General features: G+C 42.4%; 2 protein-coding genes and 1 non-coding gene across 3 annotated transcripts; 1 reads left to right on the forward strand and 2 right to left on the reverse strand.

The window, feature by feature from the left end:
* Positions 1-7,454: 7,454 nt before the first annotated feature.
* On the reverse strand, positions 7,455-7,547 carry EV420DRAFT_t242. The gene has a single exon. It is a non-coding gene; the product is annotated as a tRNA-Thr (tRNA).
* A 295-nt stretch (positions 7,548-7,842) lies between these two features.
* Positions 7,843-8,524, reverse strand: EV420DRAFT_1648407 (uncharacterized protein; the record flags this gene model as incomplete). The annotated part of the gene is made up of 2 exons (XM_060478157.1): positions 7,843-8,068; positions 8,130-8,524. 2 exons carry the CDS (start codon positions 8,522-8,524, stop codon positions 7,843-7,845), a joined length of 621 nt encoding a protein of 206 aa, XP_060325410.1.
* Positions 8,525-22,633: 14,109 nt separating this feature from the next.
* Positions 22,634-24,395, forward strand: EV420DRAFT_1622639 (uncharacterized protein; the record flags this gene model as incomplete). The annotated part of the gene is made up of 7 exons (XM_060475834.1): positions 22,634-22,663; positions 22,763-22,765; positions 22,821-22,858; positions 22,909-23,044; positions 23,108-23,180; positions 24,111-24,180; positions 24,254-24,395. The coding sequence occupies 7 exons, from the start codon at positions 22,634-22,636 to the stop codon at positions 24,393-24,395; spliced, it is 492 nt and encodes a 163-aa protein (XP_060325411.1).
* Positions 24,396-25,016: the final 621 nt, after the last annotated feature.

The raw sequence follows: 25,016 nt of genomic DNA on the forward strand, positions 1-25,016 counted from the left end.
TTACAGAACAACTTCCTAGTAGTACTATACTGTATGATCCATAGACATCTTACACCCATGCATTATGAAAAGGCTAAAATAATTGGGAACTTTAACTTACTGTTACACTATTTCATCTACCAGGCAGGATGCAGGATCTCATTACTAGTTGACTTGGCAAAGATTCTGTAGACCAAAAAGCAGGAAATCAACTTTTGGAGATCCCTCTAGTAGACTTAAACCACATGAGCATACTCTATCAACTGAGCTGAGAGAGCTTGCTCATGTCCTGTAGTGCAGTATCATTAGAGGGACCTGAGAAACCAACACACCCTGTAACACACAGAGAAGACAATCCTAGTCAGGAGATAAATATGAGTTTTTTCAGTAAAGAAAGAAAGACAGAGACAATGACAGTGCAAGGATCAAAGGAGAAGAGATCAGTCCTAAAAATGAAGGAAGGCTGACAAACTGGAAGTGGGAAAAGCTGTCCTCCTTTCCTCAGTGAGGTCTTGTCTGCTTGCATTCAATTACACAGCAAGGGTGAGGTTGATACAAATATTCAGTGACTCAGAGTGAGGAACTTGAACTGCATGATGGTCAAGAGATCTCGATTCTAACTTGATTCCACTGAGAAAGCACTGGGCAGAACACCCAGCTTCCATTCTTCATCATGTGGTTGGTTCAAAGCAGCAGCCCAGAGATAAGATGAATTTGAACTTGGCACAAATGATATATTCTGTTGAGTTCTCCCCACTAAACACAAGAAAAAGTAGAGCTGTCAAGAGCCATGTGGTCAGTTCAAAGCAGCAGCATCAGATAAGATAAACTTGAACTCAGCATGAATGAGAGGAGAGCCATATCCTGAAGGGGAAAAGTAGAGCTGTCAACATCGGATGTATATGGCATTAGCTGGAATTGAACCAGATTCATTTCTCTTGAACCATTATGCTATAATGTGAATACTGATGGGTCCAAGTAAATACTAGAGATGTGAAACTGGGGAGTACTGGGAATTCCCAAGATGCAAGTCAAATCCTGGAACCACAAGGCAGAGGACTCCGAGCCACAATATATCAAAGAATAGAGAAGAAAAAAGTGTGTGTTCATGAGTGAACTTGAGGAGGAAAGGTGAATAGAACTTGAAGGAGAGGAATCTAACTGCAGCTGCAGATGAGCAGACAGGTCAGAAAGACAGTTAGTGCAGGTTGAGATCTATGAATGTTGAGTATAGTGGTGCTTCAAAGCCATTCATTTTGGTGCTGCAATGTACTGACAGGTTCATCATGTCCCAGTATGAGGAGCAAAGGCAGATCAACACAGACATGGCAAATCCAGAAAGCCTACTTAGTCAGTGGCATCCAGATGTTGAAGAGAGAGGAATGTATTTTCCCACATCTCATCCATGCAGACATGTTGTTGCACCTGCAGCCTGTTTATGCATGTAATTTTGCAATCTGACACTTTATACATGCATACTGAAATACAGTGAGTGAGTGGGCTAAATGAATGCGTTGACACTGAAACTATGCAATGTATAGAGATGATAACTAGTGATATCATAGGAAGCATGAGAACATTGACAGGACTTAGCCATAGCATTGTACTGGATGGGCATGCTTGACAAGAAGGCCACACCATAGACCTGGTTGCTGCATGATAAGACTAGAGCTCACTGTTATGGGAGCCAAGAAACCAACTTAGATTATATAAGGATTGATGATATTTAGTGAGCTCACTAACTATGACATATTATACCTGAAAATCCGGGGAAATCCTTAAGTGAGATGACAGATATCACCAGCACAAACTTGGGCAATGAGTTTTGGCTGAAGTCCACAAGCTCACATTCCATTGTCCAGAGTCCCATTGTTAGAAGACTCACTTGTTGCCATGTCTACAAGAAGCCTCTGTGAATCCAAGAGAGAAGTCTTGAAAGACATATGCCAGAACTGATAGTTTTGTGCACCTAGACCTGTTGGTCATTAGAGAACAAGCCCACAGGTGTTGGGAGAGCACCTCTTGGCATGCATTTAGTGAGCTCACTATAGAAATGAGACTAAAACTGGGAAGTCCAACTCGGATCCTCAGTAAGGCAGCAGTGGCAATGTGCTATGCATGTAGGAGCCTGGGTACTGTGTGACATTTGTAATTTTAATTCCCTGGTAGTATAAGTAGGATAGTTTCAGTAGGTAGAAGAAAAGTTTCAAGCCCCAAGTTCCAGTGCATGCATTGAAGGCAGTGCTGAGACAAAGAATCAGTTTGTGACTTTGAGCTTTGCATAGAGTTAGTGAGCTCACTCAGAGAAATATGAGATACTCTTGAGAAGAGACTTTTGAGAACTTAGCCAGAGTGAATATGATTCAGTGATGCTGTTTCTGTTCTGTTAAGTGTGATAAGTCTGCTTGGAGTATGTTTTGAAGAGGAAAACCAAGATCTGATCTGATCTGTTCTGTTTCAAAGTTTCCATTTTCTGAATCTGTTTCCAAGCACTTCTGAAGTGTTCTTGAGTCAAGATCATCTGTTGAAGTTAGTTGGAGAACCTCTACACACAGCTGTGTAGTGAGTGGGCTAAGTCAGTGCTTGCCTATGGTGTTCTTTTAGTGAGCTCACTAAAGTTTTGGCATGTATTGCCTCTGTTTCTGTTGGGATCAGTGTCCCTTGTGTATTTTAACTCAAATCTGCCTTGAAGGTTGTGTCATGCCAGTGAATGATGATGAGCCTAAACTTCCATGGCAATGGCAAAAACCAAAACTCTAGAGGAGTTCACGGAAAATGACGTGTAGCAGCAATAAAGGCTTTGTTGTTGTGTGAGTGTTTTGGTGCACCTCTGTGCAATGAATTCCTCAAGAACGCAAGTATACACTGTGACTTTTCAGTCAGCGAAGTAGTACCCTTAACAATCAAGTACTAGAAAGTGTTGGCTGTAAGCCGGGAAGAGTCTCAATAGATGAGAAGGAACAGAATCCGGTATAACTGGGAATACCGGCAAGCCATGAACAAAGTGACAGTAATTAACTAGTAAAAGCCATGGGCAGAATTGGCAGAATTAATGGAAATGCTGTCAAAGAGAAATACCATTTAGCAAGATAACAAATACTGGGATGGCAATAGACAAAGACTGTAGTCAGGAAACTGACAGTAAAGCGAAGAGAGACTGGCTGGCAGAAATGTGAAGAGGAAGCTAGTGGCAGCAAAATGATGACTGATACTGGGCGAGGCTGAGACTAAAACTGGGCTGAGGTTAACTGCAGTAAAATGAAACTGATACTGATCCTGAGTCTACACGGAGACTATCCTATACTGAAACTGACAGCAAGATACCAAATGCCATGACTAATGATCCTATGCTGTTGACTGAAATTCCATGACAGACACTGCTGGCAGCAATAATGATCCTAAACTGGGTCCACACAGGGATGTAACTGTACTGAGCTGAGCTGGGGTGAAACGATGGCAATGTAGAAAGTGAAAGCTGGTAAAATGATGCTGGTGGAATAAAAGATAAAAGCAAGTTGTGGACATGAAATTCCATGTATTGGCACAATATAAGCATACACCAATACTGTTAGAAGAAAAGCCATGACAGAGAGTATAATGTGGAGTGACTATGCTGTTATTGTCTGTCTCCTAGTGGGTACAAGAGATAGTGGTTGTAGCAACTTAGTTACTTGTCATTTATAACCTGTGTGTCCTGCAACTCCCTATTTTCTGTGGTGTATACTAGCTTTTATACTACAAGTCCGGAATAAATTTAGAATACTTGAAGCGATGATGAACCTATAGACTCCCGTGGGCGGAAACACAAAACCTAGGTGTGATATGTGCTAACAGACATGGAATCTGAAGGATGGTTCTAGCGAGTCTAGTCGGGGCACCTCTGTGCAGTGACTAAAGCCTCCTAAGTTCAGAAAGATAAAGAAATTTCTCTACTAGTAGCGTAGAGGATGGTAGTGAACTATAAAATTCACAGGAAGGGAAGTAATTGGGAAAGGGATCCTAGAAGAGGCCCTAAAATGAATCAGTAAATGTACAAGGACTATACCTTGTTCCTGTTGCAACTCTAGCTGCGAGTGCAACGAATAAGAGCTCTAAAGAGACTGTCCAAGTTCTAGCTGCGAACTCAGAGGCTGTAGCAAATTATTAAACTCGTGCAGTAAGGTTGAATCAAAGTGATGAGGATCGGTCTGATACTCGATGAGACTTTCTCTGGCTGCGAGAAGGAGAAGGTGTTGATGGGAGGGATGAAAATGCTGTCTCCTAGCTGCGGAAGCAAGCGAATTTGTTTGTGAAGCAAAGCAATAAAAGAGTTTTCTAATGACGGGACTCCTAATTACTTTGCGTAGAAGAGAGGGATGGGTTGTAAGCACAAGTAACCATTAAAGGTTCACCATTGCTTAGAGAAATAAAGGTCCAAGATGAAGTTCTAGCAGCAAAATGTCTTTATTGCGCTACTTCAAGGGTGTATGTTGTATGGTGTAGGTGTTAGAGATCGAAGGTAAGCATAGAGAATAATCTGGGGTCTCCCTTTTTCCTCTTCTCAGGCTACCAACTTGCGAGCTTAAATACTCATTACACTGGCTAACTAAGCTACCTTACTCTAGCACTAATATTACTATAGCATAGATTATTCAAGTACTTAGCAAAGGTTGGTAAGTATGCACAGTTACTGCGCCTAAGGCTATACTAATGTGACTAAGAGTTCTCACTAACCAGATCTCCAATACTTCGATGAATAATTTTCTATGGCTGTGGCTGACTTGCCATAGTTTTACCTACACGATGTGTTTTGCAAGGCTGCACGTGGATAATTCGTGACTGCAGGGATGTTTCACATGTGGTGGCAGTGCTAGTTCTAGACTGTGAGGCACAAAGTCCACGGTGATGTGCTCGGTAACGGCGAGTGACAAAAGGCTAGTGAATGGATATGAACACCACAACACCAAAACCCTCTACTACTCTACACTAATCACCAATATTATTGAGTTCGGGTGTTTCGAGTATGATAGAAGCACTCTGCAGACTTCAACAAATCAGGGAAGGGTTGTTTAAAGACGTATATTTGGTACTAGTGAGCTACACAAGATGTAATACTTGCGCTAGCAGGGTTTTAAGACACGATTGGATGAATAGTGACTTGTGTTGAGCAACTGCGCTCGGTCTAACTCTGATACTTCAAAACTAGTGGCACTCTGGGCCAAATACTGGGTCTCACAAGCGGTCTACACTTGACTAGCGGCACCCTAGGCTCGACTAGTGGCACTCTTGGCCTAAGAACAAATACTTTAACTCCGAGAAAATACTTTAACTAACTTCGAAACGCTCTGAGTCACTCCAAGACGGAATAGTAACTTTAAGACACTTCAATTCGTTCAATACTATAGGTGACTAAGCGACTAGTAGACACTTCGTCGAGGTTAAGCACAAAAGCCTTTAATTGGGGCACTAGAATACTGACTAGTAGGTCACAATCGCAGGGATGGCTTGCCTGGCATGTGAGGCAGCCCCTTCTACTACTTATATACTACAGAGACAGGTACAGAATAAATATAAATAGATTCTTTAGGGGTAATATTGGTAAGGATATCTTGGCTAGTCACGAATTATGGTGAATAATCACGCAATAGTCGGCCTAGCCTGTTCTTTCTGTCGGATAGCAGGTCGAGGGACTCCGCTATTGGGTCATTTCCGCACCCTTTGCCCAGCAGTGCTCCACTAGTGACACGGCTATACGAATAGTCAGGTAACCGTGCCTGTAGCAACTGCTCGATCGCGATCGGGGCGCAGCCCAGCTATACTAGTGCCGATCATATGAGATCTGTATCACACTAGCCAGATCTGGGCTAAGGGTTATGCCTTTACTGGTTTATTTCTAAGTCCTTTCAGAAGTGCTCGCGTGACTAGTCATCCTGACTTAGGTGTTCATGCCCAGATTGGTCTACTAGCGACTGAATAGTCGAGATCTGTGTGGGTTCTTACTTCTTGTTTGGGCGCTAGCAGCTGTATTCTTTACTAGTGACCATATTTTACTAAGTCATACTAGCTTTGGAGGTGCTAGTCCAGTCGGCTGGTAGGGCTGACCCACTAGTGGTATCATTCCTAAGTCCTGACTCGACTAGTAGCATGCTAACTTGACTATCAGTCCGAAGTCTCAACTATAGCCCTTGATATACGACTAGTATAGGATAGACCTGCAACAGTATTGTTATAAAATCGCAAAATCTAGGTGTGAACGCGTAGATGGCATATCAACAGGGAGAAGGGAAGGATTGATAGGGCTGATGCTGATGACATCATACACAAATCACTAACTTTGCATGCTGAACACCAATTGACTTGGTTTAAATTGCATCTTGCTTGCAATCATTGAATTAGGGAAAGTCCGCTATAGGGACCAAGGTGATAAATTGTAGATTGTGTCCGCGATTTCAGAGCGCACAGAGCCTAGAGGCTCATCAGCGAGTCCTTAGTAAGTCCATAGTACATAGATTGGTAAGAAATGATACCAAACACATGTTCTCAAGGTTCTAAAGTAACAGCACCCATATGGATTTACCGCATATAGATGAAGTGATTAGCAAGAATGCCACCGATCTCCAGAATTTTGAGCTGCTGTGTTGCTGTGACAAAGTACATTGAAGCAAGTGTACTGAAGTAGATGCTTGCAGCAATCTCTTGGCAGTATAACAGCCTTAGTAAAGACTGAGGAAAGGTCATGGCATTAGAGCTAATGCCATGGAATTGCTATTTGAGCTGCGGAATTGTGGCTGTGCTGCGGAATTGCGGCTGTGCTAGGCAATCAGATGGGATTCTAAATTCGTGAGATTGACAATCAGGTGCCTGACAGAATTAATGAAAGAAGACTGGCAGAATTAATGAAAGGGGGCGTGTAATTGATGTGGGGTACAAGTGGGGAAGGATAATTGGCGGCATTAAGCAATATTGCTGGGATTGAAATAGTATGTTGGTGTGGTGGCTGGAGAATTAGCTATCTGGTAAAATCCGTGAATTCTGAGCATACAGAGCCTGGAGGCTCATCAACGACCTTCCTGTAAAAGTTTCTAGACTTAGGAATTTATTAGAGAAAGTTTAGCTTCACTAAGAGCATTGAGAATAAGAGAAACTCTTTGAGATATTGGAGTATAGTCAGATCACATTAGAAATAATCACTCCCCCTAGAACTTACAAGGGTGTTTGTAGTTTGTGTAGTTGTGTGAGTGTGTGTGTGGGTTTTTGAGGTTCACCTTTTAGCCTGCTCACTATTCCACAGGTGCCCACAGCCAGCCTCTTCAATGTATTATAGAGTTGTCTTTTCTATTTCACTAACCTGATTCCTCACTGCTCAGCACCAGCTGTTGACAACAAGTACTAGGCAGCCACCAAAATTTGAGTCCAACATTATTGAAAACCTTTACCTAATTGTAATACCAAATTGCATGCAATGGACCAAAAATTGTCAATATTGCATTCAAATATTCCCTCTAGCCAACTTGAACAACTGACCTCATCATAAACATACTGAGAGATAACCCACTAGTGATACATTCTACCAACTGAGCTAAGAGGGAATAAAAGTGCAGAGTCTACATCTCATTATAGCTGTCAAGAAACCTTAGCCATAGCTCCACTCCACTGAATACAATGCAATAATGGCACAACAAAACAACCAAGAATGGATGTTAATTGACAGCAACAACAGGAAGTGAGTATGAGTTGGGTTGATGGTATGTAAAGAGTACAATACATAGATAGTCCATCAGAAGAACATTTTGGAGGGAGGTATAGATAATAAGTATGAGTATGAGTGCATAATCATTTGTAAATAAACCCTAAAAAATAGTCTTTGTCTGAAAGAAAAATGTCTTAGAGAGCGATGACCCATGCCAAGACAGCAGTGAAGACACCAGCACCTCCAATCTGCACATGCAAGGCAGCATTGAATGCAGAGGTGGAAGCAGTAGCAGTGGCTGAAGAGGTGGAGGGGGAGGTGGAGAACGCATAGGTGGAGGAGCCTGATGCTGAGGCAGAGGCTGAGCTTGCATGGGAGATGAACCCAGATGCAGTGGGAGAGACAGAGCCTGATGCGGAGCTAGAGGTGTGCTTAGTGAAGGGAAGTGAAGGGTGAAAGGATTAGGGTGACTCATGCAGACCTGGAAACTGAGGCTAATCCACTGGCACTGACACTGGCACTGACACTGGCACTGGCACTACTGCTCTCACTGGCAGAGCCTGTTGACAATGTGGAGGCTGATGAGCTGACTGGTTCTGAGATGGAGAAAGTGCTGGTTTGAGCATAGATGTCATTGATGTTGGAGATATTCATGAGTTCAGTTGTGTAGCCATCCCTGCAGAACAAGCAATCCATTAGCATGAGAAACCAACCAACAAAAAGATCTAAATGCACTAAGTGCTGAGCAGAGATCTGAGGAAGAGTGAGGCTGAGAGATCTGGTGATAGCATACTGGCTGTGGAAGGATTGGTTGATGAGCACTAGCTCAATAGAGAACACTGATGGGTCACCAGATTGCATCGTCCATGAGATCATTATGAGTCCAGTGGAGGTGATGGTCTCTGTCAGGTTGCCAATGTGAGACTGTGTATGAGTGTCAGAGGGAGGGCAATGAGGGCAGAGAATATCATGCAAGGAAAGGTAGGAGAAGGGAGTGAAAAAAATGTGGGAATCCCCAATTGATAGATTTTAATTGGTCAAAACACCAAGGTGAGATAAATGGCATTGCATGCATGTGCTCTGTCAACCTGCAGACACCAACTTAGAACAAGCTCAAGCAGACTCAGAAGAAGTGATACTCACACCCCAGCCTTCTCCATCTACAGCGACGACAACTCTTTCTTAGGAAATCCCCAATGTTGAGGAAACCCATCTGTCTCTCCATTATATGCATTGCAGTAGGGCAAAAACTCCATGGGCATGGCTGCATGAATGACTGCACACTGTCCATGCTACAAATAGTGTGGTTGATATTATAAATATTGACAAACCCTCTTGATCCTCCTGTATCTTCAAAGTGGATGAGTGTCCTAACTTGGACAACTTGGAAATGTAAGGTCAATCTTGAAAGTCGAAATTAGAGGAACGTCAAGCAAAAGAAGAAAAACCCATACCTCCATTCTCAAGAGAACTGGTTAAGGCAAACACAAGCTTCAACCTCTTACCCACCCACTGAGGGAAGTGTCTGTGCACCATACCCATTCTCCTCTCCTCCTTTTCTTGGCATGGAACTACCATCCTTCCTGGGTAGTCACATATCAAATTAGTGCTGACAGTTTAGAGAGTACTTCAGCAGACGGCCATAACTGAGCGTTCTTGTTGACTCATTTGATTCTTTTGTGATCATCAACAGTGGCAGGCTCTAGAGAGGTAGACTCAGAGTGGGTGACAGCCCAACATCGAAAGAACAACATATTCATGAGAGATGAGCTTCAAAGCAGCAGAGAAGATGCAAGCACAAATGAGAGCACATTGTTTCCCATGGCCCAATCAACAATGATCATGTGACTCTTTGGCTTTCCTCTTTCACTCAGATCTTTGTGCACACAATTCTGGTATTGTTTGGGTATTGTCAAACACCTGCCTAGAACAAATAAGATGAAGGGTTCTGGCACAGGACCCAGACTCAAATAACTCAGCAGGGATCTGATTCTAAATACTCAGAGACAATTATCTTGGCTTCTGTATGGATGATGCATCAATATGACTTTTGGTGGGCCTTACCACTAGACAAATGGGCATCAATTACCTTTTCCAAGCACAGGCTAAAGAAAGAGTAATGTGAGATGACCTCCCAAACAGCTGGATCGCTATTTATACTGCCTTTGATCCTGGCATATCCTATCCACAAAAGGCTTCTTTGTTACATGGCATTCTGATATGTGAGTATGCTGATCGCTCCTCTACAACATGATCTTCACCCTGCATTTGTATCTCAGTTGCAGTTCATCCTAGACTACTGATAGTTCCTACTTTTCTACTCATAGCCATGTTCAGATGCCATGCAACAGACTAGCTATCTACATCACCACAACACCCATCCTTTCATGTTTAGTGCATACACAACTAACATATCTCACTATTTGTTCCTCCATCTTATTTCACAAGTCCAAGTCCTGTTTTTTCATTGCGTGAAGTACTTAAATTCACTGGACAGGTTTTGTTTCTGTTTTGCTACTTTGAATGGCTTTTTTCTCAGTGTTCCTGAAGGAGATACACCAGCTTAAAGCATCACATGGTTCCCTACCCGAGTGCACCTGGACCTGACCTGCCAGGTCCTAGGTGCCAAATTGATGGACCCAGGACCTGCACCTGCACCTGGGTCTTAAAAACCCAGGTCTTACAGGTGTGGGTCCCAGGTTTGCCATGGGTGTATGCATGTTATATAAACTATTTGTAGGTGTATAAGGGTTTTTGAGGTCGCTGAATCCGAATCTGTTATTGGTTGGCTGATCAGAAGTCTCCCCGAGCCATAATAACCATCCGAAGCTATTTTATTATGTGTAGCATTTCTTCACCTTGTCTTTCTTGAGTTCGCATTAATGATAAAGTGTTTTTGAGGTTGTAGAACCTGAATATGATGTCCGATCATCCATCGGAAAACATCTGAAGCCGTGATCAGTGTTCGGAGTTATACCATCATTATTTGCATCTTTTCCAACCCTTTTCAGGAGGCCATTGAAGAGGCTGGCTGTGGGCATCTGTGGAATAGTGAGCGGGCTAAAAGGCGAACCTCAAAAACCCACACACACACTCACACAACTACACAAACTACAATCACCCTTGTAAGTTCTAGGGGGAGTGATTATTTCTAATGCGATCCGACTATACTTCAATATCTTGAAGAGTTTATCTTATTCTCAGTGCTCTTAGCGAAGCTAAGCTTTCTCTAATGAATCCCTAAGTCTAGGAACTTTTACAGGAAGGTCATTCACTGGCGTGATGCAACCTTCAAGGCAGATTTGAGTTATAATACACAAGGGACACTGATCCTGACAGAAACAGAGGCAATACATGCTGAAACTTTAGTGAGCTTGCTAAAAGAACACCACAGGCAAGCACTGACTTAGCCTGCTCACTACACAACTGTATGTAGGGGTTCTCCAACTAACTTCAACAGATGATCTTGACTCAAGAACACTTCAGAAGTGCTCGGAAACAGATTCAGAAAACGGAAAACTCAAAACAGAACTGATGCAGAACAGACTGAACGAAAACAGAACAGATCTCGCTTTTCCTCTTCAGAACATACTCCGAACAGACTTATCAACACTCAATGAAACAGAACAGCTTCACTGATTCTTATTCTCTCAGAACTAAGTGCACAAAAAGTCTTTTCTCAAGGGTATCTTGTATTTCTCTGAGTGAGCTCGCTAATTCTATGCAAAGCTCGAAGTCACAAACTGATCCTTTGTTACAGTACCACCTTCAACACATGCACGGGAACTCAGGGGCTCAAAACTTGGCTTCTACCTACTGTAACCAGCCTACTTATACTACAGGGGAATTAGAATTACAAACGTCGCACAGTACCCAGACTCCTACATGCGTAGCACATTGCCACCGCCGCCTTACTGAGCATCTGAGTTGGACTTTCCAGTTTTAGTCTCATTTCTATAGTGAGCTCACTAAACGCGTGCCAAGAGGTGCTCTCCCGACACCCGTGGGCTTGTTCTCTAGTGACTGACAGGTCTAGGCACACGGAACTATCAGTCCTGGCATATGTCATTCAAGACTTCTTTCTTGGATTCACAGAGGCTTCTCGTAGACATGGCAACAAGTGAGTCTTCTAACAATGGGACTCAGAACAATGGGACGTGGGCTCGCGGACTTCAGCCAAAGCCCATTGCCCAAGCTCGTGCCAGTGATATCTGTCATCTCGCTTAAAGATTTCCCCGGATTTTCAGGTACGATGCGTCACAGTTAGCGAGCGTGCTAAGTACTCTCAGTGTCATTGCAATCTTCAAGGTTTTATCTAGCTCCCGCGAGCGTGCTTGTAAGTTAGAGCCTAAGGCATTGGGTATAGGGTTTGGCCTTCTCATCATGCATGCCCGTCAGGTACAGTGCTGTGACTAAGTCCTGTTTAGAATCCCGTTGCTTCTTATGCCATAAGTTATATTCCATATCCTTGCACTGCATAGCATTAGTGTCGATGCATAGTTTTAGTCCACTTGCTCACTATATTTCAGTATGCATGTAAAACACTCTAGATTGCAAAATTACATGTATAAATAGGCTGCAGTTGCAAAACCGTGCACATACCAAATAAAATGTTCGTGTTAGCATTTATATGTTTTTGAGACTGTAGAATCGACTTATGGACATGGGCTGATGATCAGAGGTGATCCCAAAGCACAGTAAGCATCCAGAACAATTTTGCTATATTTTGCCGTTTCCACCTCTATTCTCCTGGCTCACAGATACATTGCATAGTTTGATTGTGGAGTCGATTAAGGGTTTTTTGGGTCACAGAATTTGAATATGATGTCCGATCGTTAATCGGATGACTCTCTGAATAGTTATATCCATTTGAACATGATTTTCCTCATTTTTCAGCTGTTTTTTACTGCTTTTATGACCCCCCAGTACACATACAGGCTGCAAATTTTATCTACAGAGTGTGCACGGGTCCCTGACAAGTCACCTGTGGGTGGACCCACCTCCAAATGCTAAGACCTGGACCTGTTTAAGAACCTGGACCTGCTAACCCATGGGTCCACCCGGGTCCTGTAGGAACCATGCGACTCTTTGCACTAGCTGGAATAACTCCACCTGGCTTGCCTCTTGGGTGTGCTGGTAGTCTGTCTGCTAGTATCGAACAATCAAGTCTCATCTTCACTTCCTTCTACAGAACATTTACCATGGGAACCAATTGTAACCCAGAAAGCATTGCTCTTGGCATGCTGTCAGTCCTGATGTCAATTTCTAATAGAAGTTCTGACTCTGAAATTATTACCACTGTCCCAACATTGTCTATATACATCTATTGCCCTCTATTACTCCTAACGAGACTGGCTCATGATTTCTTTGCCAGAATGACCAGCTCTGGGAGCACCAATGCATTGATCTTCACCAATCTTTTTGAGACAACACACTCTAATTCTCTTTCAAGATCCAGCTCTGCAGAACCAATGACTCAAAGGTTCATTTATTTCTCACTCCTTGCATATGTAGACATCACTCATCACCCATGCTTCAACACCTCCCTCCAAGCTACAGAAAATGCTTTGGCCACCTTTTATGATGCTTTATCGTATGCCTTTTTGAATAATTCATCTTGAGAACAGGAAATCTGACTTACTGCAAAACTACCACCTCCCCAGCTGCTGCTGCTACAAATTTAAATGGAACTCAATCCACATCTGTCACTCTCATTATTTTCTAACAAAACCTTTCAATATCGCCTACTTGACAGAAGTTCAAAGTTTCTCTGATTGGTCATACAGTGGGGACTTTTGAAGAGGAGAGTTGTATACTTAACACCTATTTTTCTTTTTCTTATTCTTGACAATTCTGTCTTCCAATGATAGTGACATTGAAACCTGCCAACTTGAATGAAGACGTGCTTTCTAAAGCCAAGGACTCAGACTGTGTTCCAGTCAACAACCATGGACATAGCAGCCTGCTCCCTCAAGGTGCAAAAGTTGACTGCATTAAGAAAAGTAGGCCTTGGGAATGAATGAGGAGGCTGCTTAGGTGAAGTTCTGATCCAGCAGTATGAGATGTGTCTGTACTTGAGTCACATACTGAGAAGACACAGAAGTTTGCAAATTGGGGCATCAGTCATACATCTCCATTCATTAAAGTCAAATAAATTCCATTATTCTGTTGCATCATGTTGAACAAGAAAAAATAACAATCATTCGAGTGTGGAATATCACATATCTGATACTCAACAAGAATGAACCAGTAGCATTTGATATCATCTGTCCTACATTCTAATGTACATCATGAATCAGATTATAGGAGTCATTACAAAATGGCCAGCTCATCCCTAACCTGAGGCCAGGTGCAGATGCATCATATAGAAGTCTGGCATTAAGAAAAAAGGAGTAGTCTGGAATTAACACTAGCCTGAAAGACACGCACAGGCAAGGAGAGAGATTTGTCCTGTATGTTGATGGAAAGAACACTGTATGACTCACATAATGATGCTTTGCAATAAGTATCTGGATAACAGAGAAAGTAAAGAGGAAGAAGCTGATCTGAAAATGAGGATAGAACTATAAAAGCAAATGTTTCCAAGTCCTATATGTATATATAGGTATTCAATCCTTATGTGAGATTTGACCATAGGAATGATTCTATTTGGTGATTGCCAAACAAGCACAGCCTTCCTGTATGAGAACTCCCATGGGAAAAAAAGAGCATCATTCATCAAAATCCTGGGAACTATTCACTGCTTTTGTGCACTGGCTACTTCATTCTTTTTACCATTCCTTCCACAACTACTGCTTCAGTCCCTGCCTTCATACTTGTTACTATTGCCCATTTTCATGGGCTTATGATACACTTTATTTATTGTCTATGCTAATACATCTATTTTAGGTCTTTTTGGCATATCTGGTGGCTTCAAGAGCCCCAGATTGCAATCATTTCATCCCCTACACCTGTGTAAGCCCTCATGTGAGGCAGCATGTTCATCCAACCCTTCAACGACACCAGATACAGCCACTGCATTCTCCATTTACTGTGCCCACCATTTCTGCTGGAGTTGATGCCTCCCCAATGCACTGCTGCAACCTATCCTGTATCCTTCACATGCACATCAATCTCAATTGCTGCTGGGCATGCAATCCTGGGATGTTGGAGATATGATAAATTACTGGAGATTCAATATCAGACCCCATCCCATAGCAGGAGAGGACCCGCAATGGCATTCCAACCATGATGATGATGATGATGATAATGGCTGGAACAGTGAAGACAACAATGAGAGAACAGGGAGGGACTTCAAACACAAAGGAGAGGCATGTTAGAGGGTGGAGTATGGCTGTGGTAATAAGATATGGCATTTGGACAGCATGCTGGGAAGGAGGTGTGAGCAGGAGAGCGAGGTTGAGATTGGGATACTGACAGCCAGCAATAGTAATGATGACAATGCCCCTTTGGGCATTTACCACCCTTTCATGGATGCGATGAACAATGCTAAGATGCCCACAATGCAGGTACCAAGAGTCCCACTGCCATCATCCTGCATGCATCCCACATAAGCACCTACCACCTGCCCCAGGCCCTTAATTAGCACCATCTTCATATATCTGACATGAGAGAACATAACCTTCAAGTTTATTTTCTCTGCAGACTTTGTTGTCACCAACGACAATGACAACAATGATGCCGCATCTGCATCCCTGCCACATTCTACACCCTCCAGCAGCTGTACAGCTGCCATCCATCATATACCTCCCTTTTTGACATCATGGAATATGATGGCAGTTTTTGTTTTCCATAGCAAGCCTGCTATGATGCTCAATAGTGTCATTAATTCCTATCTCACTCCCAACCTCATTCCAAGTGCATGCCCCAACCCAGTATCTACAGTGAGTATTACTATGCTAGCATGACTCAATGAGTTCATACCAACACCAAAATCACTGCATGTCTTGTGAGTTTCTTGCACTTTTCTGTTAAATTTCCATCTAATTTTTGAGTGCTTTCCATTTTCTAGTCAGTAGGTGAAGACAATGACTGGACTTTTCTGGTGTAGATTCAATGTTGGGTAAAGGGCACTTGTGTTAAAAAGGGGCAAATTGAGGGTTTTTCTGCCATTATGATAAGGTCATGGTGTCAGGACAAGGAGATATGAACAGAAGAGGGTTTGCATTTTGGGCAAGGATTCACTGTCTTTTTGGGCTGATAGCCAAGGCTCTTTCCCAAAACCTACACACTGTGAGTGTATCCATCTACATGCTAATCCCAACTCACTCTTTGCAGTTCTGTCAATTCCCCTTGGCTAAACACATCCAACTCTCTGTGCCAGAGTTGCTGAACTTCATGCTGCCCTCAACTTTCCTATACCAGAGTCCACACTGCTTGCTAGTCCTCAATGTGTGCACCTTATCTTCAGCATCATGAATCTCACTTCCTTGACCTTTCCAATCACACTTGATCTCCTGCACTGCCTCCCAACTCTTCTCTCACTCACAGACGTAGCCTCGATGTCACTCTATGCTCTCGATGTCCTCAGAAGGGAATCCCACCATCATGCCCACATCTTATGAATTGGCCCATCTCAACCCATGCCTTTGTTCAGCCAAATCAATGAGATCTTCCACAGAGAGGGCTTCATAACTGACACATGTCCCCTCAAGCTGCACATGATGCTCATGAACAACACATACAGAAGACCTTGAATGAAACACCCTCAGCCATTCGAATACGATGGTATACTCAAGCAGGCTGGCATGCTGAAGTGTTTTGGTGTGCAGGAGAGTGAGTATGCTGAGCTCCTGATGGCTGTTATGATGGGCTCACACAATGTGCTAAGAGTTTACCTCTGTGAGATGAGAAGCTGGGATATGGATGGCATGTATGTTAGCTGTGGCACTGCATCACTATCAGCTAATTCTGCATCCATGCCCTAAAGCTGCATATGTTAGCTCATCCTGTCCATTGTTCCTTTAGTGCAGTCATACTTTAGTCCTTGGAGCAAGTCAATCTGGCACAGCCCTGCTGCCATTCATGGAATCTGTCCAAGATGGCTTTTACCTGTCACTTGACTGAGAATATCATGCAGGGCACCACATGGTGGATTTGACACAACATTGACCACACAGAAAGATGCATACATATAATGGTTGACATCTCCACCCTTCCCATTTCTCCTGTTCACCAAACTTATGTGCACCAAGTAGCATACTTAGACTCATTGCATCCATTTGAACTGAAGGAGAAATTCACACTTGATCCAAGATGTCTCCGGTGCACATCTCTGTAATCATTTCCCTTCCTGACATAATGTGCTAACCACTGTTGGTCTAAAGGATCCCTGTTTATATTGTATGTCACTCACTCTGAAGACTGCCTACTCATCCCTTAGCCCTCATTCAACAGATCTTTTGTGATCAGCCTCAGGATTTGAAGGCAGATCGTGCTCTCATTGATTTCGTCTCTTTACTCTCTGAGATAACATGCCAGACTTTCTTTGTATTTTTTCTTCACTCTAATAACTATGCATCAGAGCCTCTGATGCTTTGGCATTTGTTTCATTCAGTGCACCTCAATGGACCATGCTGCTCATGATCATAAACCATTACAACATCATTGAAGACCCCACTGACATGACAATCCTGACACATAGTTCTCACTGCAGGACTGAATCAAAGTTCTGGATGGATGTTGTTTTCCCAATATGCTGCATTGCTGGTGTGGAGTGCATGTGAAGAAGGTGTTATATGCTTATCCCTTTGTTCAGGAGATGGTAGCTCAATGACAAAGTCTCAGTGCAAGTATTTAAAGAGCCTTGTGTTATGCATAATCATGGTACATAAGATGATTTCAATGGTCTATAGTCCTGCTATGAAATTATTGACATTCAGGCAAAATGCAAGCTGGTGGTGAAGCTGCTGAGCAAGCTTTTTGCTGTAGATCCTTTGGTAATTTGTTGACTTTGTTTTGCTAAAAGAAGGAAAGCCTGTGGGCTTTGATGGGCACAAAAAAAGTGTATAGGACTCGGATCTGCTACACATATGTGGTGGCCCTCACACTCTAGTTGATACTGGAATCCATATCTGACTAGGCACATTCTTTCCCTCCCTGATCGAATTGCTTTGCAATTCACTCAGAAGCCAGAGTGGAAGTTTGATAGTGAGATAAAGGCATAGTGAGGGACAGAGAAGGAGCCAGAAGTATGCACTTCCAGTTCCTGTTCCTGCTGGAAAGAGAATTCTACCAGGGGAAAATGCATGCTTCTTTTCTTCCCACTGTCATCCACTCAACCAAGACACTGAGTGTTATATACATGGCTATTCATGCTCCAATCTCCAGTACACAATACCAGCAAGGTGGAATGGGAATGATTTTAAGCCTCAGAGAGACATAGGCATGCTGTGTGGAGAGAGGTGCATGTACCTTCTTTCAATGCTGAAGTGCTGAGGTTTCACTAAGTCTGGCTTTGCAGATCGACCTGTGTGCATTTCATATCCAAGCACTATGACCTCTCCTGGACAAATTCTGCACCATTCTCTTAAGTGATGGCTTCCACGACTCTGACCAACAACTCTAAGACATGAAGGAACATACATAGTGGGTATGGACATATTGCAGAGAGGTGCATACACATTTTCTTTCCAACAGTGCAAGTTGTAGCTCACTTGCCTTGAGTCAGATTGCCAGTGCTGGCATCCTGGGCTCTGACTACAATTCTCTCCTGTTCTCTTTTATGAGGGATATTATGAGGAAGCAATTTAGCTAGCCATGAACTGTGCAGCAGCTGCTGCAGGAGATACCAGTGTCTATATATCAGTTTTCAAATTTTCATGACTGGTACTATGTTCATCATTGAGTGTTGGATACTCAGAATGTCATCTGTAGTCTCTTTTTGATATAAGGTCTCTGCTGGCTTCTGGACACTGTTGCAGTTAGAGTGGTTCTTCTTGCTCTAAGCCAGCATTAAAGGTAAGCACTTTTTGTCATTGATGAAGATAGCCTTTCTCTGACTGGTCTCTGACAATTCCTCAGGTCCTTGTGACCTTGTTTCCTAGCACTCTGCCCCACACCACTATGTATGTACTAGTAGTTCAAATCTCTCAATATGATCCTCACTTGTGCATTTCCTCCTTTAAGCTTTAAGCTTCAGCTTTCCTATCAGGATCACTGAACTTCTGAATGGAGTGGTTGTCACTATATTCTCTCTATCAGAAGATGATGATACTAGGAGGAGACTGACCCTTGATGTATGGGAACGCAGAGGTTGAGGTGCATTTTGTATCTCTTGAGGGATGTTCTGAGGGTGTTGATTTGTTGTCAGCTCAAGTGTTACATATTTGATTACCCCTGAAGTTGCTACAGTGTAGATATCAGCTTGTTCCTTACCCTGCCTGCAGTCAAATAATACAGTGTTCTTGTTTTTGGAGATTTGTGACAACACAGGATCCTTTGAGGCCAGGGGCATTCTTTGATCTTCTCTTCATACTTTGACATGGCAAGCAATGGTTGAACCGCTTCCTTGTCCAAGTAGCTTCCTCATTTGATCCCAGGTCCTGCTATAGGTAATGTCTCCACATACTTTTTATATGAAACTCTGCTCTCAACATCTCAGATGTACTACACTAAAGTTTTTCTGTGCTAAAATTGTCAGACATACTAATCATTGCTCAATTCACAAATATCGTTCATTGTGGTCTTTCATCCTAGGCATAGAATAGATCTCTACTTGCCAGCACCATCTCCTTTGCTAGTGATGAGACATTTCTATACCATACTTATGGCCTAGTCTATAATACCATGCATCACTAGTTCAAGCCCTTGCCCAAGCAGGAATTCTGTGGAAACAGCTCCTCATTTGATCTGAGGTCCTGCTGTATTAGTATCTGAGCAGTGCTTCTTGTATTTTTCTTTTTGTTTTGACTTGGGCTTGATGATAAAGAGTCTGAAGTCATAATTGAATGGAATTTCTGCTGCCTATGTGTTCCAAGCCTGTTTGAAACAACACATAAATCCTTGTTTCAAGATTTATTGTTCCTAGGAAGTTATCAGTGAAAGCCAAGATGGAGATGGTGACCAAAATTTGAATCATGGAGAGAGCCTTGAAAAGTTACCTGGGCTGACCATGTTTAGGTCACATGGTCATATTGCAGGGCATGGGAAATGTTTAATTATAACTGTCATCCTCTTGCTCTGGTTTTTGGGCTGCTTTGATGCTGGTATTACCATTATCCTCATGGAATACTCAATGACCAGAGGCTCTGAGTGAAGCGAACACTGCTGCTAGGATTGTTGGAAGGGCTGCTGAAGTCACTGAACATGCATCATGGTACAATAGAGGTGTGTGTGTTGTCCTTTCAATGTCGAAGTGTTACTAACTTGAGCTGTGCAGGTCAATGCCTTTGCCTTTGCTCCCAGCCAATCATAGCCATAACAGTGTGGTCAGTCCAACCTAGAGGATCTCCTAAGGAAATGTGTTGATTTCCTGCTGTTGCATCAGATTAGTAGCAGCTGATGTAGGGTTGAAACATTTGCATTGAGAGGGGAGGGAGGTATGGGCATCATTTCTTTTACATTGATGCCTTGCTGATTTCATGTCTACAGGGCTGGATGCATATGACATGCCAACTGCCCTACCTGCATGTGCTTCTAAAATCAGACTCATCCACTGTATATCACAATATTCTCCTATCAAAGTCACCTGTCTGTGAGTGGATGTTGAGAGACTTTTTCATATGTGTGAGTTATGCACATTATTGTTCCGGCTTTCCTTTCAGTCCTAAGACCCCTTCCTACAGATGTTCCTCTGTCTGTGCATATGAGACACAAGATGCAATTTATGTTCACTGCAAGCAATCAGGTTGGACACAGCTTTGGGGCTCACACCAGCTTCATGAAGGCACTGAAATTGTTGGGAAGGAATGCCCAGTTGGGATGAACAATGAATGCATCATGGTGAGAAGGGTCACACCCTTGCCATGTGAGATGAGCATAAAGTTAACTCTTGATAAATGCTAGGCATCGGCCATGCCATGAACTGAGATACAAAGCTTTGTCACTCCTTGGTAGCCCAAATGCAAATTCACAAGTGAAGACCTTCATTCTGGTGATATGCCTGGTATCAGGCTACCTGTAGATTTTGCGATTTTACATCAATTTATGCAGTCTACAAGTGGTACAGAGAGCTACAGCAGAGGCTTCATGCTGGTAGCTAAATACTACATAAAGAAAGAGAGCATGGCAGCACAGAACAGACTTAGAAATGACATCTCAACAAGTCAATTCTATCAGCCATCAACACACCAAGCTAAGCCCTACCTAAAACAAGACTATTACAGTCAAATCTCAGGGACTTGTCTGTATGGAGTACAAAAATCAAGAAGCTGAAGAACAGAATGAACTAAATGCCTTGTTGCCTCAGTGAGTGGAAATAACCTGTCCAGAAGAATTGCTAAGTCAAGAAAAGGATCAGCTTCAAGATGAACTCAGTCTATGAAAAGAATAACATTTGAAGAATGAATAGCCATGTTGGGTACCGAGATAACTGACCTCAATCATGCAGTGATCAATGGAATAATCTCAGACCTGAGGTTGATTGTGATCAGTGGTTACATCCTCAATATTCTGCACAAACCACAGTATTCAATACATACAGTGCATGGCAAGCCTTGCAGACAGTAGAAGGAGCACCCATGGACCAGTAGGGCACTCCTTGGTGACAGAATAACCCAGCATAGTTGCATCAAACTGAATAGCAACTATGGAATGGTGCAATACTTGTAGAATAGTGACTCACCATTTGTATTAATCTCAAAGCTCGTACCATAATTACTGTAGATATGGGCTCCTATACCTAAAGCATGAATTGTATAAATTAGCAGCGACTAGATGAATAACAGCAGGAAAGCATTCTCCCATGTTTGTGCTAGTAGCCTGTATAGCTACCTAATCAATCACTGGTTTTATTGCATATCCTCAACTGAAGTGAATTAAGTTACCAAAGTCAACCCATAAGGGTGACTACAGTAATCTAGAAGAGTTAAATAGGAAGTAGAGTCGTCCCCGTGTTTGTGCCTTGCTAGTTAATTGAACTGCTCCATGGACAAAGGCCTTGTGCTCTCTCTCTCTGAGATTAGTGATCTAGATGTGCTGAGTCGACCTTAAGTCAAAAGACATCACCTAGTTGAAGTGAAATAAGCCCTAGAACACTTTAAGTTTGAACAATTGCCGAGTTCAAGGAACTCTAGAGTCTGTGTACTCTTTGCAAGTCTTGTACTTGAAGTCAGAACCTGTGCGTTCTTTGTAGAGTGATTTTGCACTCTTTGTAGACCTCTGAGTCTTTGGTTGTTTGATTATTTGAAGTGTCTGCTAGAAGCTCTTCTAGACAACATCAAAATGAGTATAACTTGCTTGACTATACCTTACAAAACATGTTCATAAAACCCATTATTGCAGACTAGTGTACTTTGTATAAAACACATCAAGAGAAGAATTGAAGTTGTTTTCAAACAACCAACTTGATTATCTAAATCTAAGTATATCATGAGTGCTTCTATCATACTCACCCTCAAACTTACATACATTAGTGATAGTGTGCGTGTGTGTGATTTAGTATCTAGATTGATGATCTAGACACTAGTTTAATTTGTGTGCTGCCTGTTACCGAGCACATCACCAGTCTGTATTGGCACCTTTTATTTCTCCTATTCCTAATATGTATCTCAAAGGTTTCAATTACAAATTTAATTCACTCAACCCCAGTCATACCCCAAATGAGTTGAATAAAGCATTTACCAAAATCTTTACGACTGCTATGCAATCGAGTCCATTGGTGTTTATTAAAACCTTCTTTCCAGTGTTATATTTTATCATAAGACCATTCATCTTTGTCACTAAGAAGGTTATTTACTACAAATAAGCCTGATCCATGGGATGCCAAAATTTCCAGAGCTCACAAAACCATGAGTCAAATTGGGCATCAACTCCTTGATAAAAGTCATGCCTGCCTTTGAGCAAGTGGAGAGAAAGGTAGTTTGACCACTTGGGATCTTCTCTCACTGCTTGTTAAGGCCAACATGTCTTCTGGCATCAGTGAACATCAACACATGGCTAATAGTGATGTTTTAGCCTGTAAGTATCTCTACTATCTGTTTGACTGTCTGGTACATCTCAATACCTAAAAGAGGTCCCAACTTTCTTGGTTGCCAAGCACAAAACCACAAGGTGAGTAAAAATTGGAGAAGATAGTCTATGTACCTGACTGTCCTGCTTAGCACTGCAACAATATGGGATCTTTTTGCTCTGACTCAAAGTCCAGATACTCAGATCAAACTGCAGGATGAGTTGTTACAGGTTGACACCAATACACCCATGATGGATGAATTGAATGCTCTATCCTACTTGGATTGGGTTGTTTGGAACATGTTATAAGTGCATTCTCCTGTCCCTGGAATCATTCGTATTGCAGGAAAGGATGATGTGATTCCTTTAAGCTGGCTGTTCATTGACAGGAAAGGCAAAGTCCAAGATTGCATCAGGTGTGTATGTAACTCCATGCCAGTCTGGCACTCATTCAAAACATCAATATTAGGATCAGAAAAGGCCAGGTGGTTATGATTCCTATTGCTACAGTCATGCCAGCTGAGCCAGCATCCCAGCAGTGATAGCTGACTGATGGCACTGGTCTGCAAGTACAAATAGAGAAGCAAGAACAGTTCCACTTACCTGGTAGTCTTCTTAGAATCCAAGGCTAGTGGTTGGTTTACCAGGTAGACATGGAACATGAATGGTAGGGTGAGGGGCTTTGTCCTGGCACTGCTAGAGCTTGGGATCATGAACTAGGGCACCAGGTTGCACCAAATGGTCATGATTGGGTCTACCTGGTAGCCAGGATATGAGCTCATATCCACCTGGCTCACTCAGCAAGAGTATTAGTCAGACCTGAAAGGATTGGAAATATAGATAGAGTAGAATAGTATAAATACACACCTGTATTAGTGGGAGGTAAGGTTTCTGGCCCCTGGAATGCTACCAAGCAATTAGTATGGGTTTTATTGGCTAAGAACTTCGAGTCCTAGACTCACCTGGAATAGTATTGAGTGATCTGGTCACATTTTGTGTGCAAGAACAGTTCAGAAAGCAATCAGTTAAGCAAGATACAGACAGACAGCCAGAAAGACAGTTCAGAATTTGTGTTAGTACCAGTAAAACTCCAACCAGGCAGACAGTTCAGTTCAGATACTACAACCAGGCAGTTAGTACGCATTCAGAATCTGCACCAGGCAGCCCATTAGTGTCAGATTGTGTTCAGTAACACAGAAAGTACAAATTTGTGTCACTTCAGAGTATTTCAATCACATAAACATATATTCTATTGCAACCTGGAAACATTATTACAGTACAAGTATTCTACCAGGTGTATCTTACCCCTTCAAACTGCATTTGTTGAGTGTTGGTGTGTGTGTTGTGTGTTTAGCATATTTCATTCACATAGACAACCACTATCTTTCAGAAGCCCTGTGGGGTGAAGATGCGAGAGCATTCAAGTTCATCCTGGCTGACTTATGTATCTATTTACTATCACTGATCATAGGAAACCAGACCAGAAAGATAGGAAAGGATTCCTGATACAGTGAAGTCCATACCTGGTGTATGGGGGAACCTTTTGTCATTCATTGGTAGTCCTCATTTGTGCATTGGGTATTGCTTCTCTCTGGTGGAGTATGTGCTATGTGTTTTGGTCTTTCACACTCACTTCTGACCAAACTGGTATAAGATGAAAGCTATTCTCTTCACTTTCATAAGGGCATTTAAATTTGAATTAGCTGTCCCAGGAGCAGAAATTGCAAAAAAGTCCATTATTGTGCAATGGCCATTGCTCAGAAGTAATCCTGGTGCCAGGAACCAAATGCCCATTATAATTAAACCATACCAGAAGGTGTGAATAATGGTGCAGGGGCTTTCAGCTTCCTGAGGCTGTGTCAATGATGTGTACTTTATGCAACAATGAATGTTGAATATCCCAATGTTTCTGTTCAGAGCTGATGCAAAGGGCTCTTACATTTTTGTGAGGCTAACAGTATCTGTTGCACTATTGCTTCCATGGCAATACCTCCACCTCCAATGGAGACTACTGAACTTCAGGCCCATATATAAAGGCTTATGCTGTTAGAGACTTCAGTATACTAGCCTTGTGTCTTTTCAACCTCCATACTACTATTATCAACTCCCTGCTCACAACGAAACATGGTATGATTCTATTATGCTTCCAGAATTTGGTTTCTAACTTCATCACTCCCAATCACCATCTCTTATGGCTTGTAACTATGTATAACTAGCTCTTTTCTGTGGTTTTGAGTGCATTGGTTGGGCATTTTTTGCT

This window comes from Desarmillaria tabescens, assembly GCF_030435595.1.
Source record: "Desarmillaria tabescens strain CCBAS 213 chromosome Unknown EV420scaffold_50, whole genome shotgun sequence".
NCBI lineage: Eukaryota > Fungi > Basidiomycota > Agaricomycetes > Agaricales > Physalacriaceae > Desarmillaria > Desarmillaria tabescens.